The 19,893-nt window shown below is 40.5% G+C and overlaps 2 protein-coding genes across 5 annotated transcripts in view; both read right to left on the bottom strand.

Annotated features, from left to right (window-relative positions):
• The window catches only part of RBPJ (recombination signal binding protein for immunoglobulin kappa J region), a 96,150-nt gene that overhangs the window by 58,304 nt on the left and 17,953 nt on the right, over positions 1-19,893 (bottom strand). Inside the window, exon 1 of one of the 4 annotated variants that reach the window (XM_073342347.1) lies at positions 4,004-4,062. The exons of the other annotated variants lie outside the window; for them this stretch is intronic. The gene's annotated coding sequence lies outside the window, so the exon portion shown is untranslated. Of the gene's footprint in view, positions 1-4,003; positions 4,063-19,893 lie in introns of those variants that run through there. 4 annotated transcript variants of the gene reach the window in all.
• SMIM20 (small integral membrane protein 20) overlaps positions 2,948-19,893 on the bottom strand; it is a 175,681-nt gene continuing 158,735 nt past the window's right edge. The window contains exon 4 of the mRNA XM_073342351.1: positions 2,948-4,062. Within this exon, the coding sequence (XP_073198452.1) occupies positions 4,017-4,062 (46 nt within the window). The 3' untranslated portion in view covers positions 2,948-4,016. The remainder of the gene's footprint in view (positions 4,063-19,893) is intronic.

The following is a 19,893-nucleotide window of genomic DNA, read 5'->3' on the forward strand; positions in this document are numbered from 1 at the left end:
CTGCCATCATTCCATACAATGCCAGTACTACATACTATAAAGAGAAACTATGAATGACCCAACAAGGAAGTGGTAAAGGACTAAATTGAGCTTGCAATAGTGTCATTACCAAGGAGGAAGGCTCTTACAAAACTAAACCAATCTTGCTAACCTTAAAAGGATTTTTCTTTTCCCTGAGCATTTCTGACCTTCTTAAACAATCTTTTAGGCTGTGGATCAGGATGCTCACAATCCACTTTTGAGTGACTTCTACCCACTGCTCAACTAAGTAGGAAAAGGTGATCATTCTTTTGTGCTCTTATGCTTACCTATGCCCCACAACAGGGAATTTCATCACCACCACTGGAACCACTACTTCCCTACCAACGGATCAGTTACAGCAAACAAAATAAAATACAGTTATTGCTACGATTTCAAAAGAAGGAGAAGACAGAGAATCTTAGCAGCAGCTCAAAAGAGAGACTTAATGTTTGAAGGAAACAAAGAAATTGTTCAAAGTTTCCTCACAGTCTCTCCCAACAGAGCTGGAGAAGCTGAGGGAGAGCTTTCCAAGAAGAAATGATTGTAGCTACAAGTTTGCTATAAATCTTAGACTGGTGTTGCAAAAAAACAAACAAACAAAAAATCAATGGTTAAATGTTAGGCCATTTCTATGGGTGCTTCAGCAGCACAGCTATGGCATGTTAGGATATAGATATTCAGGTATTCAGATATTCAGCCCCCTAACATCTACAGCTATGTTGCTGTAGCACTGTCGTGCAGATACTTGCTATAGCAATGGAAGGGGGTTTTCCACAGATTTAGGTAATGAACCTCCCCATGAGGCAGTAACTAGGTCAATGGAAGAACACATCAGGAGTTAGGTCAGCTGAACATGTGAATTTTTCACATTTGAGTGCTGTAGCTATGGTCACCCAAACAGTAAGTGTAGACCAGGCCTAAGATAAACAACAACAATGAATCTGCAGCTTTTGAAGCAAGTGTCTTGTAGGAGTAAACTCTGGATAATAAAGTTTTATTCTACTAGAAGTTAGGAGTACTTTAGCTGTATTGTTTCAGTGTGTTGGTGACTCGCCTGACTAGACTCTGTTTTGCTGCTTTCCTCCCAAATTTGGACAGACAGACAGACAGACATTTAAAATATATGGGGATTACAGCACACAAAGCTATATGGCAGTGAAATGTGTTAACCCTTGTGATCTTTACACATAGTGTAAAAACTTTATATTGTTTGAGGATACTTTAGCTCTAAGCTATAATTTGTCTTGCATTTGTATTAAAATACTAAAACAATAACAAAGTTCTGCACTTTAACGAAGGCAGAACTAGTCTACTAAAGACGACCTCAAAAAAGGGCAGCGGCATCCCAGGTATAATATCTAGAAAACGTGAGAATGTGTGAAAATATTACATAATTGATTACCCTTGCAAGTATAGCGAAGTCTTAAATTCTCTCTGTGACGGAGGTAAAATTAAACTATCAAGGTGGAAATACAATTCTATTTTGTATAGTAACTTCCTGAGAGAGTTCCTCCCCAACCCCTTGCAAAAGCCAGTACTGCAAACTCAACTGAAATTTCAAAGACAAGCTGTGTTCCTTCTGGCTCATCCATCATTAAGTCTAATAAAGATCTTGCAGCTGGAATTTAATTAATTTAATTCTGTTTATGATGCATGAGCCAAAGCAGAATCTAGATCATTCTCCTATAGATGTGTTTCTGCAGTGCTTAAAGGTGTGAGAAATGGTGACAAAAATATTTGAAACTAAGGTAAGGTAGATAGTGAGACTGACTACGCTGAGAGAACAGAACTGTTGAGTATGAAGCTGTCATTTTCATACACTGTCACTCTTCTGACTATAACCATATGTGAAAGGACACCAAACCCTCTGCAAGTGAAAGCAAGAGGGACATGACATTCTTCCTACCTAGAATTCTTCAAAAGTAGAACCATTTAATAAATAATTAACTTCAATGTAATAGTCAATCAATAATTCTGCTCTTTCCAAATCCAAATAGCTAGGACCAAAACACCTCTTTAAAAATAAAAATTAAAAAAATGAAATTTGAACAGGCAACTCTATTTACATATAATTTTCTAAAGTTTCAGTGGAAGGCCCAAGAAGACTCTGTTGGGGAAGGATATTATGACCATTTTAGAATCATTGCCCTGTGTAACTCTTGGAATCCTCTTTTTCCTCCCCTACCATGCTGCAGGTAGGGACGTAAAACAGAAAAACCACTTCCCAGCAGAGATAAAAATGTTACTATCTTTGATAACCAACATGGGGGGAGTGGGTTTACTCAGAAAATGATCCTGAAGACAGATTTCAGCCTTATCCCAATCTTTTCTACTTCCCTGACACACAAAAAAGACCTGACGCTCCAATATCAACCTGTCTGGTACTATGCGGGTCCTTGAAATCATGTAGTAAAATAATCAGATACCAGTCAGGAAAGCTCTATTACAAAAGAAAGCTTCTGTGTATCACATGAGGCTGTATGCATAACCAACAACACAGGGGAAGAGGACATTCAAAAAATTTGTTTTCTTTCAATTCTGTTTGTAACCCCTCTACTCCCTACTCCACACACTCTTTTTGGGCAAGACAGTCAGACTCTTCATTTTGTGTTTGAGAACCTTTTTGATACAAGGGGGTGTACAATGTTTATATCTCCCACTCCCTTTTATTTCCTGTCTCCCCCTTCAAGGGCATCACATTAATCTGCCCTTCCATCAAGGAATGGTTGCAGCTACCTCTACCACCTATTAAGGCCATTAATGCAGTAAGAAAGTATCGCTAGAGTGATAAAAGATGTTGCATGGGAGAGAGTGCTCCACCTGTTGGCCCTGAATCCAGAAAATGACAGATCATAACCATCAACAGTATTTAGGCAGAGGATGAAAATCAAGCCATAATAAATTTGTTGGTAGTAGTTTAGTGGGGCCATTTCCTAACTTCCCAAAAAGCATTTTCTTCTTCACTTGACAAAAGCAATGAGAGGAAATTTGTGAATGCACAAGTTTTGCCAGTCTGCTTTCTGTGTGTTTTAATGAAATCATATTTAGTAACAGTAAGTTTTACAAAATTATAGGGTTTCTTAGATTTCAAAGTGACCAATTATATCACCCAAGACATACTTGGTTACAGAACATTCAATTGAGTGTCGTGGCCTAGAATTAATCTTAATAAGCTGTACTATGTGACAATATACCCAACAACACACCATCCCATGAATATACAAACATCAGCAATGCACACACATGTTGGAAAAAAGATGATAATGTTGAAAATTTATGAAAGTTACCAACTTTTTCCTGTGTATTATGGCAGCCAAGTAATTTTTACGTTTTAAAATGTCATAATTTTATGAAAAATTAAAATAATTTAAAATGGCTTAAAAGTTTCATTATTTTATTAAATTAATCTCCATGCAAACTAAGCCATTGCTTTCTAATCTGGCTATTTCCTAAGTGAAATCACTTCACAGAATTGAGTCTGCCCTCTGCAGAAAAGGGTTAGCTACAACTGACATATAATTTGTGTTATCAACTATTTTTGTGGAGAAAAAAAATCAGACATTTACATTTTCTAAACAGCAAAAAGATTTTTTAAAGTTGAATATCTGATGCTAGATATTTTATTAACCAGTTCTTAGGACTCCCAGTATTTATGATTGCATAATTAATTACTTTTTTTGTGACATAATCCATAGAATAAAGCTCCATTAGCAGATGCTATGTACATCTAATATATTATTATAGTTAACTGGGTCAGTGACATAGGAATAAGAAGGTTACCTGCAAATTTCTGAAATATGCTTTTTAATTCATGTCATAGTATTTCTATAATATATCATGTGTGTCAGGTACACTGACATCTCAATCAGTGTCTCATGCTCCGTTCTTTTTGCTCCATTTGAATTGTAGCGTCTCATACAAAATCTCAGTATAAAATATGGGTGCATAAAACAGCACATTTATAAATATCTCAGCTATGTACCTTGTTGTGTTTTTTAATGTCTTCTTTCTCCAAGTGTACTCATCAAAATGTAATGCTGCCTTGAAAAAAAAATTTTATTACTTTTAAAAAGACATTAAAAAGAATCAAATTATTTCATCCACAGAGGAGAAACACATGTTTTCTATGGGGGATCTTCACATGAAGGAGATCTCCAATGAACAAATGCAAAGTCATTATTGTACAAAATATATTTTTCAAAACACAAATAATTGTTGTCCAAATGTATTCCACACTAGTGTCAGGAGCCTTGTTTTTCAGGTTTATCACATTTAAACTCCACATACAGGCAAATTACAGTTAAAGCTTCTCCATGCACCACAGTGAAGTATACTGCATATTACAAAGCAAACTGGAAAAAAAGAATGCTTTAAATTATAATTTTTCTTGGCTAGAATTTTTGAGCTCCCTTTGATATCACTACAAAACTAGTGTTTTAAATGAAAATTCTACCTCACAGAGCTTAACTACTTCTGCTTAAGCGTAATGGTCATAATCTGTGTTTATTACAATACTGTGTTCCCATAATGACAATCATGATATCACCAACTTAGCATTATGATTATACTGCAAGATAAAATTAAGAGCACATAAGCAGTGTTGTAAGGACACCAATTTCTCAGTTCTGCACCCAACCTCTTTTTAAATTGTCTCAGCTTCTAAAGAATATTCTCATCCAGAAAGCACGGTAAATTTGTAAGAACTGTTTTGAAACGCCAAAGAACTGAGCAGGCCTTTTGTCAGCTGCCCCAATACCAACACCACCTTGAGGACCTAGTCTGGTACCATTTTGAAACACTTGGAGATTGCTGAACATACAGGGTCAGAAGCAGCTTTGGTACATGGCTGAAACAATGATTCATTGGGAAAGAATTCTGGAATTGACACTTCCCACTTGATGATAGAGAGGTAGATGGTCTCTCTAAGAAGCAGCATTGAAGAAGGCACTGGGTCTTCAACAGATTCACTGAACTGGAGCCACCACCACAGCTTACCAGGTGGGAGACCTTAGATTGTCCATGAAAAAAGTGTGGAGTTGCAGCAAAGATTCTTCTATAGCTAAGATAGATGGACAGAAATAGTCATAATCTAAACATCAGGGGATAATCTGTTTATCTGAGAAATTAAAGTTCAGATATTAGATTCCCAGTGTCTTCCTTCAGGGTATCCCTCTTTCACTGGAAATATGAATAATGTGATGTGTGCAATTGTAACTCACACACCTTCTGGATGTGTTGTTCCATCTCATCTAGTGGCACCGAGACCACTTAGAGAGAAAGATAAAATGAGTTTGCTCTACAGCCTCAGCTAACAGGCAGTTGGCTTTTACCTCATGTGGTAGAGGCTCATGCACTAAACTCCAGAGGTCCCAGGTTCAATTCCGCCCACCGATGACCGGGGTCTGTCAGCGTTACAAGTGGGGGCTCATCTGGGATATCAACTGGGAAGGCTCTGAAGCTTGGGACGCTCTTCCTCAGCTAGGGGAAGTATGTAACCCACACACCTTTTGTGTGTGGTGTTCTGTCCCATCTAGTGGCACCAAGTCCACTTAGAGAGAGAAATAGAATGAGTCTGCTCTACAGCATTAGCTAAGAGCTAGCTGACTTTTAGCTCATGCACTGAACTCCAGAGGTCCCAGGTTCGATCCCACCCACTGACGACCAGGGTCTGTCAGCATTCCACTGTGACAATGGCATGAAGAAGGGCCAAGGTTACACCAAGAAAAGACTGTCTTATCTAAATCACAAGGGAAACCCTCTATAGCCAACAAGTAATGCTGACAAATTACTTTCTAGATTGATGATGAAAAAAATTCAGAATGTCTCATTTGAACTGTTTTAATTAGACTCATACACTTTAAAGTCAGAAGGGATCACTGTGATCTAGTCTGGCCTCCTGCAGATTGCCGGCCACAGAACCTCATCCACTCCTCAAACAGACCCCTAACCTCAAAACAAATAATGATTTAAGGACGTCAAGTTACAAAGAAAAAAGAAAAGGAGTACTTGTGGCACATTAGAGACTAACAAACTTATTTGAGCATAAGCTTTTGTGAGCTACAGCTCACTTCATCGGATGCTGTAGCTCACGAAAGCTTATGCTCAAATAAGTTTGTTAGTCTCTAATGTGCCACAAGTACTCCTTTTCTTTTTTGCGAATACAGACTAACAGGGCTGCTACTCTGAAAGTTACAAAGAATTCATCATTTACACTAGTTTAAACCTGCAAGTGACTCGTGTCCCATGCTACAAAGGAAGGCAAAACCCCGCCAGGATCTCTGCCAATCTGTCCCTGGGGAAAATTCCTTCCTGACCCCAAATATGGAGATGAAATAAAAGGAAGTATTTCTTCACACAATGCACAGTCAACCTGTGGGACTCCTTGCCAGAGGATGTTATGAAGGTCAAGACCATAACAGGGTTCAAAAAAGAACTAGATAAATTCATGGAGGATAGCTCCATCAATGGCTATTAGTCATGATGGGCAGGAATGGTGTCCCTAGCCTCTGTTTGCCAGAAGCTGGGAATGAGCAACGGAGGATGGATCACTTGATAATTACCTGTTCTGTTCATTCCCTCTGGGGCACCTGGCACTGGCCACTGTCGGAAGACAGGATACTGGGCTAGATGGACCTTTGGTCTGACCCAGTAGGGCCATTTTTATGATCAGTTATACCCTGAGCATGTGGGCAAGACCCACCAGGGAGATACCTGGGAAAGATTCTCTGTAGTAACTCAGAGACCTCCCCATCTAGTGTCCTGTGTCCAGAAGCTGGAGATTTATGTAGGCGATCTTATCATACCATCCCTTCCATAAACTTATCAAGCTCAGCCAGTTAGGTTTTTTAGCCCCACTAGTCCTCTTGGAAGTCTGTTCCAGAACTTTACTTCTCTGATGGTTAGAAACCTCTGCCTAATTTCACTGGCCTACGCTTACTGATGGCCAGTTTATAGACACTTGTTCTTGTGTCCACACTGGTGCTGAATTTAAATATCTCTCTCTCTTTCTCTCGTATTTATCCCTCTGATTTTCTTTATTTAGGTGAATCTTGGTAATTTTAAACCCCTTTTGTAGGAAAACAAGGATATGTAGTTGGATATAACATCAAGGCTTCATCTTACATGGCTTTTCAGTTTGCCATGATACACATGGTATCCCTCCCATAATATGAAGATGTGCTGTTCACCCAAGCCTAACTAAGGGCAATTCCTTGTCCAACTGTAGGGTTATAAATAGAAGGTTTTCCAGAATTCTAGGTTATTACGTATATATCACAACTTAATTCTAAAATTACACATAATTCTAGAGTCCCTGACTTAAATGGATTCATATAAATTGAAGGGAAAAAAATTATGGGATGAATACTAACTTTATCTTAAAGTTTCTTAGAGCAGGGACCAACTGCACACTAGTCTGGAGAATGTCTAATAGAAAACTGGCAATTTAAAGATACACAAAATATTTCCCTGTGTGATTTAATTTTGTCTTTCTCTAGTGATGTTCAGGATGCTGTTATTAATTTATAGGTACTACTCTTTGAGTAGATGATGTCACTGTCTGGGGGTGTAGAAAGAACTGCAAGACTGTCTGTGATGGGGGAAGTGAGGGGTGGGGGACAGGTTCGGAAGCTTGAGGTACTTTTCACTTCTGTTTTGTACTTTTTCATGTACACAGGAAATTCCCTCTGTGGGAGGGAAGACCAACTTCCCAATGCAAACGTAAAAATGAGAATTTAAATAAAGAAGAGAGTTAAAAATTTTCCAGGTTTCCACACCTGGCCATCTGCCAATTCTGTAGTACCGATAATGATGAGTTGCATCAGAGAGTGCTGAAGTAATTGGCGGCTGTGACTGCAGAGCCATTGGCCATTATCTTTGAAAACTCGTGGCGAACGGGGGAAGTCCCGGATGACTGGAAAAAGGCTAATGTAGTGCCAATCTTTAAAAAAGGGAAGAAGGAGGATCCAGGGAACTACAGGCCAGTCAGCCTCACCTCAGTCCCTGGAAAAATCATGGAGCAGGTCCCTCAAAGAATCAATCCTGAAGCACTTGCATGAGAGGAAAGTGATCAGGAACAGCCAGCATGGATTCACCAAGGGAAGGTCATGCCTGACTAATCTAATTGCCTTTTATGATGAGATTACTGGTTCTGTGGATGAAGGGAAAGCAGTGGATGTATTGTTTCTTGACTTTAGCAAAGCTTTTGACACGGTCTCCCACAGTATTCTTGTCAGCAAGTTAAGGAAGTATGGGCTGGATGAATGCACTATAAGGTGGGTAGAAAGCTGGCTAGATTGTCGGGCTCAACAGGTAGTGATCAATGGCTCCATGTCTACTTGGCAGCCGGTATCAAGTGGAGTGCCCCAAGGGTCGGTCCTGGGGCCGGTTTTGTTCAATATCTTCATAAATGATCTGGTGGATGGTGTGGATTGCACTCTCAGCAAATTTGCGGATGATACTAAACTGGGAGGAGTGGTAGATACGCTGGAGGGGAGGGATAGGATACAGAAGGACCTAGACAAATTGGAGGATTGGGCCAAAAGAAATCTGATGAGGTTCAATAAGGATAAGTGCAGGGTCCTGCACTTAGGATGGAAGAATCTAATGCACCGCTACAGACTAGGGACCGAATGGCTAGGCAGCAGTTCTGCGGAAAAGGACCTAGGGGTGACAGTGGACGAGAAGCTGGATATGAGTCACCAGTGTGCCCTTGTTGCCAAGAAGGCCAATGGCATTTTGGGATGTATAAGTAGGGACACAGCGAGCAGATCGAGGGACGTGATCGTTCCCCTCTATTCGACATTGGTGAGGCCTCATCTGGAGTACTGTGTCCAGTTTTGGGCCCCACACTACAAGAAGGATGTGGATAAATTGGAGAGAGTCCAGCGAAGGGCAACAAAAATGATTAGGGGACGAGAACACATGACTTATGAGGAGAGGCTGAGGGAGCTGGGATTGTTTAGCCTGCAGAAGAGAAGAATGAGGGGGGATTTGATAGCTGCTTTCAACTACCTGAAAGGGGGTTCCAAAGAGGATGGATCTAGACTGTTCTCAATGGTAGCAGATGACAGAACGAGGAGTAATGGTCTCAAGTTGCAGTGGGGTAGGTTTAGATTGGATATTAGGAAAAACTTTTTCACTAAGAGGATGGTGAAACACTGGAATGCGTTACCTAGGGAGGTGGTAGAATCTCCTTCCTTAGAGGTTTTTAAGGTCAGGCTTGACAAAGCCCTGGCTGGGATGATTTAACTTGGAATTGGTCCTGCTTCGAGCAGGGGGTTGGACTAGATGACCTTCAGGGGTCCCTTCCAACCCTGATATTCTATGATTCGATGAAGCACCAGCCTTAATTGCCTCTTGTAACCAAAAAGGAAAACATAATGGAGCTACACTGGCTTTGGCTTTGTTTTTCAAACAGGAACTAAGTAAAAATTAGAGTACCAACAAAGCCTGCTATCCACCACTGAAAACAATGGCAGCTAAACACCTTAAGTTTCTGCAACAGGGTGAGCTGGCCCTGTAAGGTAGGCTACAGGACCATCTCTGCCTGTTCCAACTTTCACCCTCAGAAACGAGGAGTTTCCAGATGGACACCGGGAATTATTGGCTGGGCAGCACTGCATGCTGGGAAAGGAGATAGGAACCAGTAAGAGGTCCTCTAATGGATCAGTAACTGGTTAAAAGAAAGGAAACAAAGCATGAGAAATAAATGGTCAGTTTTCACAACGGAGACAGGTAAATAGAGGTGTACCCCAAGGAGCTGTACTAGAACCGGTGCTATTCAACATTTATTAATGCTCTGGTAAAGGGAGTGAAGAGACATAATTTGCATATAAAATTACTTAATTCAGATAGTTAAGTCCAAACCTGACTGAGAAGAGTTATAAAGGGATCTCCATAAGCTGGGTGACAAAATGGCAGATGAAATTCAATGCTGATAAGTGCAAAGTAAGGCACATTGGAAAGATTAATCCCTCCTGTATATTCAAAATGATGGCATCTAAATTTTAGCTGTTACCAGTCAAGAAAGATCTTGGAGTCGTCATGGATAGTTCTCTGAAAACATCCACTCAATGTGCAATGACAGAATGTTGGGAACCTTTAGAAAAGGGATAGATAAGACAGAAAATAACAGTGCCATTGTACAAATCCATGGTACACCCACACCTTGAACTGCCTTAAGTTCTGGTCATCCCATCTCAAAAAAGATACATTAGAATTGGAAAAGGCACAGAGAATGGCCATGAAAATAACTGGGGGATGGAATAGCTTCCATATGAGAAGAGATTTAACTGACGGGGACTGTTCAGCTTATAAAAAAGAGACAACGAATGGAAGGGTATGATAGAGCTCTATAAAATCATGAATGATATGGAGAAAGTAATAAGGAAATGTTATTTACCCCTTCACATAACATGAGAACTGGAGGTCACTGCTGAAATTAATAGGCACCAAGTTTAAAACCAACAAAAAGAAGTACTTCACACAATGTAAAGTCGACCTGTGGAACTTGTTGCCAGAGGACTGTGTGAAAGCCAAAAATATAACTGGGTTCAAAAAAGAATTAGATAAGTCAGTGGAACACAGGTCCATAAATAACTATTAGCTGAGATGGTCAGGAATGCAATCCCATGCTCCATGTGTCCCTAAACTTCCAACTGCCAGAAGCTGGGCCTGGATGACAGAGGATGGATCACTCAAAACTGACCTCTTCTATTCATTCCCTCTGACGTTTCTGGCACTGGTCTTTGTCAGAGATAAGATCCTGGTCTAGATGGACTACTGGTCTGACCCAGTATGGTCATCCTCATGTTCTTTGGAGACACCTGAGGGAAGAGGTCCTCCTGTGGAGAAAACCTAGAAGGGCTAAGGAGATGACAGGTCTGGGAAGCTAGTCTAGGAGGCAGTTGGACAAAAGAGTAAGGAACCCCAGGGAGAAGAAAGTTCTAGGGACTCTGTTACAGACCTTGGGAATGGGAGGGGGTGGGTGGGGATAGGAGGGGAAGGTAGGGGAACTGGGGAGGACAGAAATGATTTTTATCTAAATAGCCAGAAGCACCCAAGTCCCAGGAGCACAATTGAGACTAACAGAGTAAAGAAAAAGGCTATGGACAAAGGGAGCACAAAGAACTGGTGATGTAAACTAAGTGCTAGCTTTCTTTTACAGGGCCCAGGATCTGGGCTTCCAATACTGGGTGTGAGTAAGATTGGTCAGACCCTTGAAAAACCATTATGACCCAAAGAGGACAAAGACTGGCTTCTTTTTGGAGCTATTGTTTGTTTTGGATTTTTGTATACCACAGAAGGTGAATTTTCCTAATTTAAATCAAGGGGGAAGTAACACTATTGTTTCACACTCTTATAGGAATATCTCCCTGGAGTTATCCTTTAGAAATAAGTGTCATACATGACAAACATATGACACTTACAATAATGGAAGTGGATTCTATCAAAAAGAGAAGATATCATATCAAAGCACTGCCAACAGATTAATTCTTTCATACTGTGGCTAGAATAGCTTATGTTCAAAAAGTTAATGTCACAAGAATGCAATATTTTTTCATATTGTGGCTGGAATATGACTTGTTCAAAAAGACAATGTAACAAGAATGCAATAATTCCACTACACACAAAAGAACCATTATGGTTTTACGTAGCAGGTTTTCAGTGCTGTCCTAACCACAGATACAGTCACAAGAAAACTCCTTCTGCATAGTAAATAATTTTAAAATTTAAGTCAGGCATTTTATTTTAGGCACTAATTAGCTGTAAATTTCAACATTTAGAAATGATGTTTTTTTTATTTTCAGCAGGTCAAAACACTATCTTAATCCTGCCTCCTCCAGAAAAGTTTCATTGCCTTGTAAATGTAGCACTATCATAAAAGTTTAAGAAGATGTCCTGCTGTTTTTTTAGTCTTTATTCAAATAGGGTCTCTATAAAACCACAAGCATTTACTGTGAATGCTTGCGCAACAGAAGACCTACAACAGCTATGCAACTGTGTCCTAACCTAGTAGTTAGTATCCTGCAGAGTAGAAAATTTAGTGAAAATATATTTTTTTAAAATAGTTTATGGTACCAGTCAGTCACACTACACTTATTTATATACTGTAAAGAATTCTATTTTACATACATTTTAAAAAGTGAAAATAAGTTCTTCCTAGCTGGTTCACAAACTCAGTGGACTAAAAACAAACAAGGTATCAGCGTGGGGGGTGTTTCAAAGTCACAAATGACAGTTAAGCACTCAACTCATTAAAAGTCATTGAGAGTCGGGTGCCTAATGGTTTCGTTTGTGCCTATGAAATGCTCCCCTATTATGTTTACAAGAACTATTCCTAGCAGGTATCAGAAATACCTCTCTTCTGCTCATTCACAAGTTCAATTTCAGTTATCTCTCTTGGGGTAGGAGGAGGAAGAGAAGACAGACATAGCTTCCCACACACTTCTAAAACTATGAAAGAACAGCAAAGTTTGAGGGGAGAGAGAAAGCAAAAAGAAACTAAAAGAAAAATTCCCCAACAATGAAGCTCTTACCCTCTGTTCCTCTCCAGCCCATTGCCTTCCCTCAACTAGCTACACCCTGAATTTTTAGCTTTCTTTCATTCCCTTCTCTTTATTTTAGTCTCATCCTCACTTTTTCCCCCCCAAGGGGTATTTGGATTCTCCCACCACTCTAACCTGATTTACCCTAAACCAGAATAGATAAAAGTCAATGATTTATGGGGCGGGGGGGGGGGGGGGGGGATCAGACTGTTGTCATTTAAATTGGATTTATTTATTTTTTTGCACTTAAATAGATCTTTGATTTTATTTTAACAACAAGATTTTCTTTTAAAAATGAAACCTGTTTACAATGAAATCTGAATTGAATACAAAATATGTTATTGGCCTAACCTTATAATAATCTCTTAAAGCTGTGGTTCTCAACCAGGGGTACGCATACCACTGGGTTATGCAGAGGTCTTCCAGGTGGTACATCAACTCATCTAGATATTTCCCTAGTTTCACAACAGTTTACATGAAAAGCACTAGTGAACTAACTAGTTTCAGTACAAACTAAAAGTTCATACAATGACTTCTTTATATAGCTCTATATACTATATCAGTGTTTCTCAACCTGGGGGTCATGATTTATAATTACATGGTAAAAATGAGAAAGTAAGCAATTTTTCAGTAACAGTGTGCTGTGAAACTTTTGTATTTTTAGGTCTGATTTTGTAAGTTAGTAGTTTTTAAGAGAGGTGAAACTTGGGGGTATGCAAGACAAATCAGCCTCCTGAAAGTGGTACAGTAGTCTAGAAAGGTTGAGAACCACTGTCTTAAAACACTTAAATAAAAAATAAATGTGCTAAATCCATGAGTCTCTATCAAAAACTGAGTTAAAGGCTACTTTTCTATATAAAGAAACAATTGGGGAGAAAGATCTAACTTCTGAGGTCAAGCTTTATAAATATGGCACAGTAGGTCATGTACTGTATTGAGGGTTTGCTACTGTGGGGGACCCAGGGGTTCTGCTACTGGGTGCAAAAGGCTAACAGTCATCACAAATGTTGGAACAAGGTCCCTGACTCCAAGAGACACCATTACTTATCTCATCAGGATCATTCATTAAGACCTCCTGGGCGTATTTTACTCCTATTTTACAGCTTGTCAATACCTGAGCTCCAGTTGGCTCAGTTGTCAAATAATGACTATTTATGACTCCACCCACCATACAAACATACTCTGCAGCTCACAGGAAAACACTTATCTGCCGAGTAACTACCAGCCTGTTTCTGGATGGTCCTGGGCACTTCAAGTAAATGGTCTTGCTCTATTTTTCTTGCATATGTACATAGAGATACAAACAGAAATCCATTAATTTCTCAACCTCCTTCTGTCTCAAAAAAAAATATTACAGTGCAAAAGGCATGTGGGTTACACATGCAATTAAACTTATCTAATTCTGTTAGTTTTTGGTTTTCTGGGGGTAGTGGTGGGAGTGGGGTGTGGCAATGGAGTTACGTTACAAGGGAGAAGGAGCAGAGTGTGCAACCAGAAAGAAGCAACTCTGGTGTCAAAGCAAGACACTTGGAAGAAGGGACAACATTCTTCAGAGAGCAGTCTCCACTGATGACTTTAACACTTGGGAACTGGAGAAAAAAATCCTACTGTGGCTGCAGGTTACAAAAGAGACTCTCTTTGGGAGGATTTTCAAGAAATTTCTGTACCTTAGGTAAAAAAGGAACACATCCCAGTGTAAACAGGGCAACAAAGATGCAAAACCTGGTTGTCAAAATGAAACGTTATGAAAAATCTTCCTCAGAAGTCAATGACTTGGAAGATGATGTGGACACACGCCTGAACAATCTGGATCAACCAGTTAATAATTTTTTTTTGCACCATTCTTACAGACTGCCTACTATGTGGATTACTTATGAATTTCAAGATGTGTGTGTTCATAATTTAATTGCTTTGTTAGTTTGTTGTTGCAGTATTTATCAATTACATTGTACTGTTACTGCTGGACTTCTGAAATGATTTTTTTATTGCCCAATACAATCAGACTAGGTGAGGATTTCCTGTTTAAAAAGTAAAATTTTATTAGGCATTATTCATTTTAACATTTAATTTTTTCCCCAAAATGTTTGGTATATTCCTAGAGATCATGATTTAAACTAATTTAGATAACCATATGGTTTATTATTTTCCTTATGAAACTGGGTTTAGAACATAAGAATGGCCATACTGGATCAGACCAAAGGTTCATCGAGCCCAGTATCCTGTCTTCCAACAGTGGCCAGTGCCAGGTGTCCCAGAGGGAATGAACAGAATAGGTAATCATCAAGTGATCCATCCTGTCACCCATTCCCAGAGTCTGGCAAACAGACGAGGGACACCGTCCTTCCCCATCCTGGTTAACATTCATTTATGGACCTATCTTCCATGAACTTATCCAGTTCTTTGAACCCTGTTACAGTCTTGGCCTTCACAACATCCTCTGGCAAAGAGTTCCACAGGCTGACTGTGCATTGTGTGAAGATATTCTTCCTTTTGTTTCTTTTAAGCCTGCTACCTATTAATTTGACACTTTAGATATAAAGGGTTATGAATGTCCATCATCTACAGCGTCTACAACTTCAGTCACTTACTGATACCACCAATTCTGCAATTAAACATACATACTTTAAATAGTGAATTACCTGTATCAAAAAAGAACTTTCATCATCCAATAAAGCCATGTCTGAGTTCACAATCAGGACCAGTAAATTCCAGCAAGATAAAAAGATTGCTCATTTCATTTATGAAACAAAATTCTCCCTTTCACGTCGTTCAGAACAAACATTTCAATGACACGGTTCAATCATTATGATCAGGCTATCCTCCACCCAGCAGAACAGACATCACTAGAAAGTTGCAGGATGGAGTATATGAAAACCAAATTCCACAATGTGCAAAAAACATTGGCAAGATATGGATGGAGTAAAGTACACAATAATCCAGTAATATCTGCTTTTGTGACAGCAAAAGATGGGGTTGTATCAATTGTTTCTGCAAAAACAGACATCAGAAAATGCCCATACAGCAAAATACTTAAAAGTAGCAGCAATAAAAGCTATTACAAACTCTGAACAGAAATTCAAATGTTACGCGCATAGCTATGTCACAGACAATGGAGCAAAGATGAAAAAAAAATCTAGAAGAAGATAATGAAGGGAAACTCTAACTTGTAACATATGGGTCCAGTGCTCATTTGAGCATCTTTTAGCTAAAGACAAAAGAGATGGAACTTTCACAGCCAAAGTAGTCAACATCAGACTAAACAGAAATGTAGAAGATATGCTGAATATACTGAAGCCTATTTCCATAGTCTTGGACAAACTGCAGAATATTGCAGCTGTATTGCTAATGCTGTTGAAATTTGGAAAGACCACCAAGAGACACTGAAGAAAGAAGTAGCCAACAACAAAGTTAAATTGCAGGCAGATGGATCAAGCACTGACTCCACCTCATTTTCTTGGCAATATTCTCATCCCAAAGTACCAGGCTAGATGCCTAACTGCTTCAGAAGATGCTGCTATCACATGGGCAACTAATAGTCACCCATAAATCGTGCCAACCATAATAAATTTCACAGCTGGAGGCGAATCATTCAAGCAGTACATGTTTGCTGATGTTTTAGAAAAAGTCACATCAGTGAACCAGTAGAAGTCACTGGCTAAGCACCTGCAACCAGAGTTTGTTGAAGTGCTAATCAGCTTTTGACAGCAGTAGCCTCTTCTGCAGATACAGAAAGAATATTTACTTCATTTGGACTAAATCACTCAAAGCTGAGAAATCGACTGGGACCTGAAAAAGCAGGAAAACTTGACTTTCTTTTCCAGCCTATGAATAAAAACAAGGAGGGAGGGGATGACATCAACTAGTTTTAAAAGTCTGAAGGACAGCTTAAGTAACTGAGGGTAAGTCTACACTGCAGTTAAAAACCCATGGCTGCCCTGTGCCAGCTGACTCAGGCTCACAGGGCTCAGGCTGCTGGGCTGTTTAACTGGTGTGTAGACTTTTGGGCTCAGGCTGGTATCCAGGCTCTAGGACCATGTAAGATGGTAGGATCCCAGAGCTCAGACTCCAGGCCGATTACACAATTACACAACCTGCAATAACACAGCCTCACAGCCCGAGCCCCGTGAGCCCAAGTCAGCTGGCACAGACCAAACTCAGGTTTTTAACGGCAGTGTGGCAGTGTACACATACCCCAAGGAAACTCGTGTCTCATTTTCAAGGGATTTAGGCAAGTCGGGAATTAAGCTCCAGTCACTTTCATTTAGGCATATTTTTCCCAGTCTGATCTGAAATAATCAGCTTAATCCACTGACTACAGTTAATCCTTCTGTTTAATAAATCACTTAGTTGTAAATGTGAAACATTTTGATAAGAAAAGTTTAGGTACCCAAAACATTTAAAGTTGTTTTGTTTCATAAAAATAAATTTTACAGATTGTGTGTGCTTGTTCTGGCCCTGGTTCTCACGGGAGACTTCAATCACCCTGATATCTGCTGGGAGAGCAATACAGCGGTGCACAGACAATCCAGGAAGTTTTTGGAAAATGTAGGGGACAATTTCCTGGTGCAAGTGCTGGAGGAACCAACTAGGGGCAGAGCTCTTCTTGACCTGCTGCTCACAAACCGGGAAGAATTAGTAGGGGAAGCAAAAGTGGATGGGAACCTGGGAGGCAGTGACCATGAAATGGTCAAATTCAGGATCCTAACACAAGGAAGGAAGGAGAGCAGTAGAATACAGATCCTGGACTTCAGAAAAGCAGACTTTGACTCCCTCAGGGAACTGATGGGCAAGATCCTCTGGGAGAATTACATGAGGAGGAAAGGAGTCCAGGAGAGCTGGTTGTATTTTAAAGAATCCTTATTGAGGTTACAGGGACAAACCATCCCGATGTGTAGAAAGAATAGTAAATATGGCAGGCGACCAGCTTGGCTTAACAGTGAAATCCTTGCTGATCTTAAATACAAAAAAGAAGCTTACAAGAAGTGGAAGATTGGACAAATGACCAGGGAGGAATATAAAAATATTGTTCAGGCATGCCGGAGTGAAATTAAGAAGGCCAAATCACACCTGGAGTTGCAGCTAGCAAGAGATGTTAAGAGTAACAAGAAGGGTTTCTTCAGGTATGTTAGCAACAAGAACAAAGTCAAGGAAAGTGTGGGCCCCTTACTGAATGAGGGAGGCAACCTACTGACAGAGGACGTGGAAAAAGCTAATGTACTCAATGCATTTTTTGCCTCTGTCTTCACGAACAAGGTCAGCTCCCAGACTACTGCACTGAGCAGCACAGCATGGGGAGAAGGTGACCAGCCCTCTGTGGAGAAAGAAGTGATTCGGGACTATTTCGAAAAGCTGGATGAGCACAAGTCCATGGAGCCGGATGCGTTGCATCCGAGAGTGCTAAAGGAGTTGGCGGATGTGATTGCAGAGCCATTGGCCATATCTTTGAAAACTCATGGCGATCGGGGGAGGTCCCAGATGATTGGAAAAAGGCTAATGTAGTGCCCATCTTTAAAAAAGAGAAGGAGGAGGATCACTGGAACTACAGGCCAGTCAGCTTCACCTCAGTCCCTGGAAAAATCATGGAGCAGGTCCTCAAGGAATCAATTCTGAAGCACTTACATGAGAGGAAAGTGATCAGGAACAGTCAGCATGGATTCACCAAGGGCAAGTCATGCCTGACTAATCTAATTGCCTTCTATGATGAGATAACTGGCTCTGTGGATGAAGGGAAAGCAGTGGACGTGTTGTTCCTTGACTTTAGCAAAGCTTTTGACACGGTCTCCCACAGTATTCTTACCAGCAAGTTAAAGAAGTATGGGCTGGATGAATGGACTATAAGGTGGATAGAAAGCTGGCTAGATTGTCGGGCTCAACGGGTAGTGATCAATGGCTCCATGTCTAGTTGGCAGCCGGTATCAAGTGGAGTGCCCCGGGGTCGGTCCTGGGGCCGGTTTTGTTCAATATCTTCATAAATGATCTGGAGGATGGTGTGGATTGCACCCTCAGCAAGTTTGCAGATGACACTAAACTGGGAGGAGTGGTAGATACGCTGGAGGGCAGGGATAGGATACAGAGGGACCTAGACAAATTGGAGGATTGGGCCAAAAGAAATCTGATGAGGTTCAACAAGGACAAGTGCAGAGTCCTGCACTTAGGACGGAAGAATCCAATGCACCGCTACAGACTAGGGACCGAATGGCTCGGCAGCAGTTCTGCAGAAAAGGACCTAGGGGTTACAGTGGACGAGAAGTTGGATATGAGTCACCAGTGTGCCCTTGTTGCCAAGAAGGCCAATGGCATTTTGGGATGTATAAGTAGGGGCATTGCCAGCAGATCGAGGGACGTGATCGTTCCCCTCTATTCAACATTGGTGAGGCCTCATCTGGAGTACCGTTTCCAGTTTTGGGGCCCACACTACAAGAAGGATGTGGAAAAATTGGAAAGAGTCCAGCGGAGGGCAACAAAAATTATTAGGGGACTTGAACACATGACTTATGAGGAGAGGCTGAGGGAACTGGGATTGTTTAGTCTGCAGAAGAGAAGAATGAGGGGGGATTTGATAGCTGCTTTCAACTACCTGAAAGGGGGTTCCAAAGAGGATGGCTCTAGACTGTTCTCGGTGGTAGCTGATGACAGAACAAGGAGTAATGCTCTCAAGTTGCAGTGGGGGAGATTTAGGTTGGATATTAGGAAAAACTTTTTCACTAGGAGGGTGGTGAAACACTGGAATGCGTTACCTAGGGAGGTGATGGAATCTCCTTCCTTAGAAGTTTTTAAGGTCAGGCTTGACAAAGCCCTGGCTGGGATGATTTAGTCGGGGATCGGTCCTGCTTTGAGCAGGGGGTGGACTAGATGACCTCCTGAGGTCCCTTCCAACCCTGATATTCTATGATTCTATGTTTTCTAACATACAAAAAATGTACAATTAATAAGAAGCTAAAAATATTATGCTATATAATTGCTTAAATAAATGTGTATAGTTTTAGTGTACCCACATAAGCAGCAAAAAGATGTACTAAATCTATTTAAAGGCTACACTTAGTCATAATCATTAGGCCTTATCTACACTAAACGGAAAAATATCTAAGCTACACATAGCTGAATGGCATAACTCAAATCGACATAGCTTAAATCTACTTACCGCGGGGTCCACACTACTTGATGGGAGACGCTCTCCCGTCGACTTCCCTTATTCTTCTCCATCAGGTGGAATACAGGAGTCAACGGGAGAGCGATCGGCAGTGGATTTAGTGGGTCTTCACGAGACTTGCTAAATCTACCGCTGATGCATCGATCGCCACAGCATCAATCCTCCGGTAGGTGT

Source organism: Lepidochelys kempii, chromosome 4 (genome assembly GCF_965140265.1).
Source record: "Lepidochelys kempii isolate rLepKem1 chromosome 4, rLepKem1.hap2, whole genome shotgun sequence".
Taxonomy (NCBI): Eukaryota; Metazoa; Chordata; order Testudines; family Cheloniidae; genus Lepidochelys; species Lepidochelys kempii.